This window comes from Monopterus albus, unplaced genomic scaffold, assembly GCF_001952655.1.
Source record: "Monopterus albus unplaced genomic scaffold, M_albus_1.0 scaffold141.1, whole genome shotgun sequence".
Classification (NCBI taxonomy): domain Eukaryota; kingdom Metazoa; phylum Chordata; class Actinopteri; order Synbranchiformes; family Synbranchidae; genus Monopterus; species Monopterus albus.
The window spans coordinates 1,552,701-1,561,194 of record NW_018128021.1 but is presented as its reverse complement, the minus strand read 5'-3'; the positions used below and the strand labels follow the sequence as shown (position 1 = coordinate 1,561,194).

General features: G+C 39.7%; 2 protein-coding genes across 3 annotated transcripts in view; both read right to left on the bottom strand.

Annotated features, from left to right (window-relative positions):
• odf3l2a (outer dense fiber of sperm tails 3-like 2a) overlaps positions 1 to 1,785 on the bottom strand; it is a 4,604-nt gene extending 2,819 nt beyond the window's left edge. The window contains exons 1-3 of the mRNA XM_020614018.1: positions 1,737 to 1,785; positions 1,279 to 1,389; positions 971 to 1,093 (exon numbers count right to left, since the gene is read on the bottom strand). Coding sequence (XP_020469674.1) covers positions 971 to 1,093; positions 1,279 to 1,389; positions 1,737 to 1,785 — 283 coding nt within the window. The remainder of the gene's footprint in view (positions 1 to 970; positions 1,094 to 1,278; positions 1,390 to 1,736) is intronic.
• A 4,108-nt stretch (positions 1,786 to 5,893) lies between these two features.
• crlf1a (cytokine receptor-like factor 1a) overlaps positions 5,894 to 8,494 on the bottom strand; it is a 16,816-nt gene continuing 14,215 nt past the window's right edge. Inside the window, exons 6-9 of one of the 2 annotated variants that reach the window (XM_020614031.1) lie at positions 7,667 to 7,741; positions 7,486 to 7,579; positions 6,487 to 6,675; positions 5,894 to 6,343 (exon numbers count right to left, since the gene is read on the bottom strand). In XM_020614031.1, the coding sequence (XP_020469687.1) occupies positions 6,327 to 6,343; positions 6,487 to 6,675; positions 7,486 to 7,579; positions 7,667 to 7,741 (375 nt within the window). In that variant the 3' untranslated portion in view covers positions 5,894 to 6,326. The remainder of the gene's footprint in view (positions 6,344 to 6,486; positions 6,676 to 7,485; positions 7,580 to 7,666; positions 7,742 to 8,494) is intronic. The other variant, XM_020614030.1, reaches the window with a different exon arrangement.

Sequence of the window (8,494 nt, the reverse complement as noted above, 5' to 3'; positions counted from 1 at the left end):
ATATATACAATGGTTGAAGTGAGCTTTTGTATGTATTTCCCCAGTTTTCAACGCCATACTCTAAGTATGGTAAAATCAATGAAGAATACAAAGCACACTAACTATTGGCTTCAGAAACATAGAACACATATTCCTTTCAATTGTATTGTTATTTATAATGACGTCTGTACAAATGCTACTTGCTAAACCAGGACCCACATTCACAAAAAACCTATTAAACTTCATTGTCCATAAAATATTGAGGGTATGGTAGTTACTCCTGCTGATGTTGTAATTCTCCATGTTAAGGGAAATTATATATTTATCATACTTTTTCCCTTACTGTCATTTTGAGATCATTTTCCTATCTTGTGATAGTGTGATGCTTTAAAGAACACTTGCATTCTTTACCTAATTTCCTTGATGCCTACCTAGGGTGTTTCATTTACCAGATGAACTAATTTCCATTGTGGTCTCAGTCAATACTTTACCCAGCATCTACCAGTCACAAGAAAAAGTCATGACACTGTTTGCAATTTCCTGGTTTTCTGCATAAATTGCTCATGAAATGTGAGCTGAACTTCACCAAAGTCACAAATACCAACAAACACAATATTTCTAAGCTGAAAAACACAAACAGTCATGATCATTCCTGTCTTTATTGAACATTATTGAGGTTATTGCTGCCAAAGGTGGTTCAACCAGCTTTCAAAACACTGTTGCTGTCACCATCAATTTGTATGTTTAATGGGTGTGTTTTATCAGCTTAAAAATATTGTGTTTGTTGGTATTTATGACTTTGGTGAAGATCAGATCACATTTCATGATCGATTTATGCAAAAAACTAGGAAATTGCAAACAGTGCCATTACTTTTTCTTGAGACTGTTGTGATACTTGCCTATATACAGTACTTGAAGAAGGTTAATAAATAAATAAATAAACCTACTAGTAAATTGGAGAGCGTACAGGGGTGTTATTCATATTTATCACCTTTACTCTCTATGCGCCTTCCTCTGCCCAAAATAGAGTAGGATGGTGTATCCATCCGGCCAAACCGGGTAACCTTGGCGTCAACGTGATATCTTGGTCCAGGGCTGGAGTCCTCAGAGATCACTACAGAAGACACAGTACACAAACCATCCTCAAAGATATCTTCTGACATCATTAAGACTAATAAGCCAATGAAAACATTTAAAATATTAACATAAAACATTTAGGGTCCCCGTGACTATAAAATGGGCTTCTGCAGGCAACAGGTAAAACATGACATATTTAGAGATTAGCATCTTAAAACTCACTGATGCTGCTCAGACGGGTATGGAAGGAGTATGCCGGGCTGGTGGGCTTAGTGAAGTCATGATTGATGTATCCAACTGTAGGGGGCAGAGCGTAGCGTGCAGGGCCCGGGCCTGACGATGAGAAAGAGGAGAAGAAGGACAGTGATGAAAATGATGCAACAGATTTGGTTCCAAGCAGCAGTACAGCACACCCACTGGTCTTTGTCTTGGCCTGTGCTTTCTGTGATGATTTCCATATGGAGCTCTTTGACTTATTTTCTATGGTTATGCATTTTAACATCCTTCATCTGTTTGTTTGAGAATGGATTCTAAACAAAGTAGAAATCTCAAACCAGAATGAAGCAATGACTGTATAGTGCTGCTGATTTCGTAGCAAAACCCTTTCAGCTATAATACTGTCCATGTGGATGTACACACACACACACACACACACACACACACAGATTTCTGAGACTAACCTCTTTCTCTAGCCGAGATTATTGGCCGTTTCTTCGCGACCTCCTCCATACTATGCCAGCTTCTTCCTTCCATCTTCTTTCTTCTTTTCCCTTCCTCTTCAGCTACACTGTCACTTCAGACACATCCTTTTCTTAAGTGTCTCCCTCACTAGGTGAGCCGCCACCTGAATTATACATGGCCATGAGCTAGAGAAACCCTATCTTGACTAAGGCCCTGGGTTTGCATCCAACCTGCTCTCCGCCTCTATTTCCCCAGGGGCGTCTCAGGACAAAGAATTGAGCTGTGGCCAAAAACTCAAATATCTTGGCTTAACTGCAGAGAACCAGTGATTGCTGAGGAGTGAGATGTTTTAGGGCTATCTTTTAAAGTTGAATAAAGAACAAAATCAGCACTGAAGCTGCTTCTGTACAACTAGTCATGTATTGAGATTCAAAGGAAAAGTGCTCTGAAGTCTTAAACCACTGCCACATTAAACATGTCACAGGACGTAATATAGTTCATTTTGCTTCTTATTCCCAGGCATTAGGTTACTGAAGTGCAGTATGCATGGTGAGCCTTTCAACCACAGTGCACATGCTGCAACTAATAACACACTCTATTAAGACTGAAATGACTTACACTGATCTTCTTTTGCAGGTGGATATCTGACAGGCTGGAAACGGCTGTAATGAAAACCATGAACTGGTAAGCATTAAACATCACCCAGCCTTTTCTCACTCACTAAATATAGTTTAGATCACTAAATTATCTCAGCAGCAGCCGGTACATCTGGTGACTGTACATTGCTGCAAAGTGCATTTATGCATCAGTATTAATAATCTAATTATGTCATATATATTAATATTTGAATCAAAGGGACAATTTTATACAGAGCTAATTATTTCAACCTTTGATATGTCAAGTACATTTTGTGGATAAAACTTCTCTAATTTTACTTAATTAGGGCATAGAATGAAAGACTTTTAGTTTTAAAGGAGTATTTTTACATTGTTGTATCGGCGCTTTACTTAATTAAAGCAAAAAAACTTGGAAAACAATTTCTCAACTTAGAGATACAAACATAATGTTAGTTTGTTGAAAAGCAGGCAGAGCAACAAAAGATTTGTAAGACTGATTATTTAATATTTGTCTGACTGTATATTTTAATTTTTCAAATATATTTTTTGAAATATATAATAATCCTTAAAGGTTTTGCCTGTGTGTTTGAAAATTGGATAAAAAAAAAAATCTTCAGATATACATACAACTACAAAATTTCCTGCTAATTAACCAAAAACAGTCAATCAGGAATGAGAAAAGCCAACATCTCTGACAAACACTTTCCTCAATGAAGCCAGGCTACAAAGCTAATTTCTTGGACTGTGAGAATTATGGGCCCTAAAATGGGTTTGCAGCCAGAAAACTCCACATTATTTCATACTAGGCTGCTTGGATTGCTGGCTTAGCATACAGGAAGCATCTGAAAAGTGTCAACTATGGTAGAAAAACCTTGAAGAGGATTAGAGTAACTTTGGACAAATATGTCCACTGTCCAGATGAAAAATTCATCCTCTGGCACTGTCAATCTCAAAATTCTATCCCTGAATGCAGGGGTAACTAAAGCCTTTAGAGCAGAGCCATGAGCAAGCAAAACATCACACTGGTTAAATATTAAACACCAGTGACTCACGGTCACAGGCTTGGTAATAAGACTCTGCAGTGTCACCAACAGGGGATGAACTGTCAGCACGGCGGGCGCTGACCAGAAACACAACCTGGCAATACAGCAGGCAGTGTTAGATTGTGTAAAACAACAGGATGAGATGCAGCCGAGCTTCCCTGGGGAACGTTTTTGTCAGAGATGTCAGCTTTTTTCATTCCTGATGGTCTGTTTTTTTTTAGGTTACCTGGTGGAAGGTTAGGTTATGGGACAAAGAAAAACTAAATTAGGAGCAGGTAGCACCACCAAGTGGGCAGAATTTTGTTTGGGAGGAGCAGAAGTTTTCCTCGATCCAACATGGTCCATGTACTGCACACTATACCATTTCCCACCTACAAACATGTTCTGCAACTGAGACTGTTTTCATTTGTTGTGCTATGCACTTCTTTTGCCACATCGAGACATTTTGCTGAATATTCTATACACAGTTGCATTTTTCTATGACTGATAAAATATTGTAGGTTTGGGCTATAGCAATAATTATTGAACACATCTGGCAATTGAAATCCTGAAAACCTCAAGTATAAGCAGTTATTACTAACGGATTGATGGATGAGGAATCATTTGCAAGGTTTGATCAAAAATTTCTAGCATTTACAGTATCTAAAAGCTCTACTATTCCCAAAATGTATGAAGTCTGCGTAATGAGTGTCCACCACTACTATGTGTATTCTGATAGAGTTCTGGGTCCAGTTGCATATAAAAAAATTCCAAAACTTTTGAACAATAACACAACAAATTTAGAGTAACATCGCTTTTAACATGCACGAGTTGTCTGAGTTCACTCCAGTTCTAAGGCCCTGCACACCCACACAGATACTCTGTTACACTGACTAATTTGTTTCTACTCAGGGTGATGCTGGATGGAGCTGTTTTAAGAATCACCCGAGGTCTGCAAAATCATTTTACCAATAAGAATAATTAAAGGGTGTAAAGTGTCCTGGCTTGACTGGAGACTAAATGAGTGCGGGAGATGTCAGTCAAACACAGACTTTAGGCATCTACATGGTCCTGAGCGGAGGTCTCATAAGCTGAAAACATTGCTTGGGGTGAGCCATATACTGTAGTAGGTGGCTTTAAACTGGTTGTGCTCGTTTTGTCATCTGATGTAAATTAGCATTTTGTGGACTTTTCAGGAATGACATCTTTGGCTATAACTGTACTTTGGCTTTCATTGCTAAACGCAAAACCTCTTCGTATACTAAATGAAGACAAAATAAAAATCGAACAAAACAAATTCTTAACAAGATCCTCCGGCTTTCTCTTATTTGAGAAGGGACCAATAGTATTGCTTTAGGGGCAGCGCTGACTGTTGCATCACCTCACATCACCGCTCAGGTCAAAAAAGTGGCACACCACACAGACTACAGCCAACAGCCATTTAGCACGCACACATTGTGCACCTGCACGACAGAAATAACTCCCCTTATCAGCAGTTGGTGGTATCTGTATTCACCACTGAGAAAGGAAAAGAGGAAGTGCTAGACTGCGGAAACATAAACTGTAAACAAAGCAGTGCTCTTTCAAAACAGCTGCTGTTTATAACTGCTTCTAATTGAGAATATGTCTGATAAGCAGTTCTCTGCTCTCGGCATTTTGGTTGTGGAAGAAGAATGGAGGCTGTGGAGGTGAAAAACTAACAGAAACCACACTAAATGTGTGAAATCATGGAAACTACAGCGACAGACTGAAGGAGGTTTCCAGGAGCTGAACACCCACTCCATCTAGAGAGTGGTCTCTTTCGGCGACGAGGTCCGACACCAATTCAACATGTAAAATGCCGCCGACAGGGTCTGACTAGTGCCAATGGTCCAGGACACACCAGGAAGACAAGCCCTGACAGAAGCTCACCAACAGCCTGATGGTGGATGAAGACAAAATTAATTTTCATATTATTATGTTTTCTTTGTCTACATAAATTGCTGTTTTGTATGTGTCAGGCAGTAAGTTATATTCAACAGGAGCAAGCTGAAAAAACAGAAGGAGTAGAGGTATGTCTGTCACTGCGTACACACAATTCATCATCAAACTCTGTTTCTGACAACATTTTTATAGATCAACATTTGGGATTGATAAAACCTTCAGTCATTGATATTTCTTTGCTAACTAAACATAACTTAAGAAATAAAACAACTTTATACAGTTTTAAATATGCTGGTACAATTCAGTATAAAAATAAATGTAATGAAACGTCTCCATACACAAACACCATCATGTCATCAGTCGCGTACTGTCACTCAGAAACAGAAGAATCCTGGGTGAACCATTTTGGCACATTATCCTCTTCCATAACAAAGCATGAATTAGAAATACTGTAAGATAACTTGTTACTTTTTTCTTTTTACATCAGGTCCACAGTGAAAGCTTTGATTGAAGTATCCATGCATGCCAGACAGCCACTAGATGGTGCTTTGGATCCACAGGAGAGAATACTTTAAAATGCCACAGCAACACTTCTGGTTTGTTTGAATCTGTTTTGACCACACGTGTGCACATTTAGAGCAGGTACCACGTGAAACATCTTTACAGATGTCCGAGTTTTTCATGCTACAATGTCCTTTGTGAATGCAGAGTCGTCCACATGATACCAGGATGTCCATGATGAGTCCAGCTTCTCAGTCCTTCCCACTTGCACCTTCTCAGGCAACAACAGTGCTCCTGTCAGCTGGAAAAAAATGCATAATGGAAGAAAGTCCCCCTGCTTTTCTTTGGATGTCCTCTCACACCCATTGCTGGTATCCACAAGAAAATGTCCAAAACAAATTGTCTTTGTAATTCCCATATATGTTCACAATCTCTCTTCCACATACAAAGACAAAAACACACAACACACTCAGTCAGTTCTTTTCTTGATTTGTTTTCTGCTTGTATATTCAGCATGTGCTAGGATTTATCCCCTTGGAGAACCTAAATTAGAAGACAAAATCTGTTACAACCCAGCTTTTAGAAAACAGACTGTTTTTACTTTGTGTCTGCATGCGTGTCTGTGTTTAATTTTGGAAGCATGTGTGTGTTTGCATGTGTTTCATCCCTGCATTGGTGATGCTTACCTACCTGGTTGCGAGCTTTGTGGGATTTCTGCATCAGCACTCTCCACTGGTCATACAGCTTCATGGACATGCTGCTGCAGCCGTAGGCGTGTTTCCGCACCCAGCCGAAGAACTGCTTCAGCTCCCTGCGCAGGGTGGAGTTGGAGTCCCCGCTGGACTTGGAGTCACAGGAGCCTGACATCAGCCGCTCTGCAGGAAGAAAAGAGAGGGAGGGAGGGCGTAAGTAATGTACTTAAAGATTCAAAGTTAAAACAAAAATGACCCATGTTACTGATTTATTATTATATATTAGATTATTGGAATGACTGATGCGCCACTTGATGCACTTTAGTACAGTGGTTCCCAACCAATGGGTAGGAAAGAAGCAAAACAAAGTTCAGCTAGCCAAGTGTGTGTAACTTTAGGACTTTTGTGAAACAGTGGATAAATTTATCTATTGAAAGAGCCATGGAAAAGTTCAGGCACTGAATGCCACAGCCTTTATCACTCTAGGACTTTTGCCAAAATTCTTGACATTCATGGGATGGCTTGGGAAACCCTTTAAGGAAAATTAAAGGTTTTTTTTTTCTTCCCAAAACTGATTTGTAGTTGTGTCTATTATCATGACATGAGGCAACAACTACAGGCAGCCACAGCTTTACAGCATCCAAGATCACGAAATTTTGTTTGGTCCCCTTTTTGGTTCTTTTGTTATTTATTTGTGAAGCACAACTTAGTGCCAAAAACAAATACATAATTAAATACAAATTTAAATAAGTAATGGTTTGCTTTCGAAATGAATTTTTGGAATAATTTGATTTGGTTTGGTTGAATCAGCTTGATTTGATTTGATTTGATTTAACTGATGCATCTGCTCCAAATTAAACAGCCAATGCAATAAAAAAAAAAAATAGGCTGCATAACTGAGCCAGAAAGGTAAAATAGCAGCATCTTCTTCTCCTATGAAGCTGACCGTTTCCAGCAGTAGAAGAGAACTGCAGTATATGAGTATGTCCTCACCGCTGTGGGGTGTGGATGCAGCAGTGGGATGGCTCCACTCGCTCCAGATCCCAGCTTTGCGAGAGCCGTATATGCCCACAGGGTTACAGCGGACCTGGAGAAAATAAAATATTTTAAACTCTGAAACACAGACCATCTCTGAAGAACATTATGATATACTTTGGCACATGAATACACATGCCTGGACAAAATACACGGTTCCAGGTCTCAATCCAGCCAATCTGCAAGAAGTCTGGTTCCCAACATCATCCATCACCTATAAGACAAAAAAAAAGGGCACAAATTCAGAAGAGTTGAATGCTGGAGGTCTGACCGCAGTATTAAATACCAGTGGGCATAAACTAAAACACTGGACAGATTCAGGAAAACTCAACCATAAACCATGTACAAACCAAAACATGCATGCACACCACATTGTTTGGTGGCTCCTGATCAGCATGTTTATGAACACATTTTAATGTAATTGTGCCTGCTGGGCAAAATCTGCTCACTATTACTGGTTATGCTGGGACACACACACACACACATAGGAGCGTGCACAGGTACTCACGCAAACATAGAAACAGTAAAAAATAGGAAAAAAGAAAGAAACGCACACACTGCAGTTAATCTTGTCTAAGAGTCCCCGCTTCTCTCTGGCATTCAGTCTGTAAACACTTGTTAAGAGCGACTCCAACAGAAAACAGAACATGGAAATTACAGGCATGAGAGGGCTAATGATGTGACGTGGGCAAGGCAAATCAACAGAAGTTGCTGCTGTGCATTTTACAGCCATATTGAAGACATTAACAGCTGAGATGTATCCCTCCATTCCTCAGGATGACCTCATGATTAGGGCCAGTTCAGAGGGAAATGGCGTTTTGTTTTCACCACCAAACCCTTAAAGCCACTTGGATTGAAGTCTCCCTTCTCCTCCTTCGAAATGGTTCCATCCCTCCATCGTCCTCACTCTCTTTTTTCCACTTTGCGAGCAAAGACTTGCTTATATTACATCTGTGTACTTCCCTCT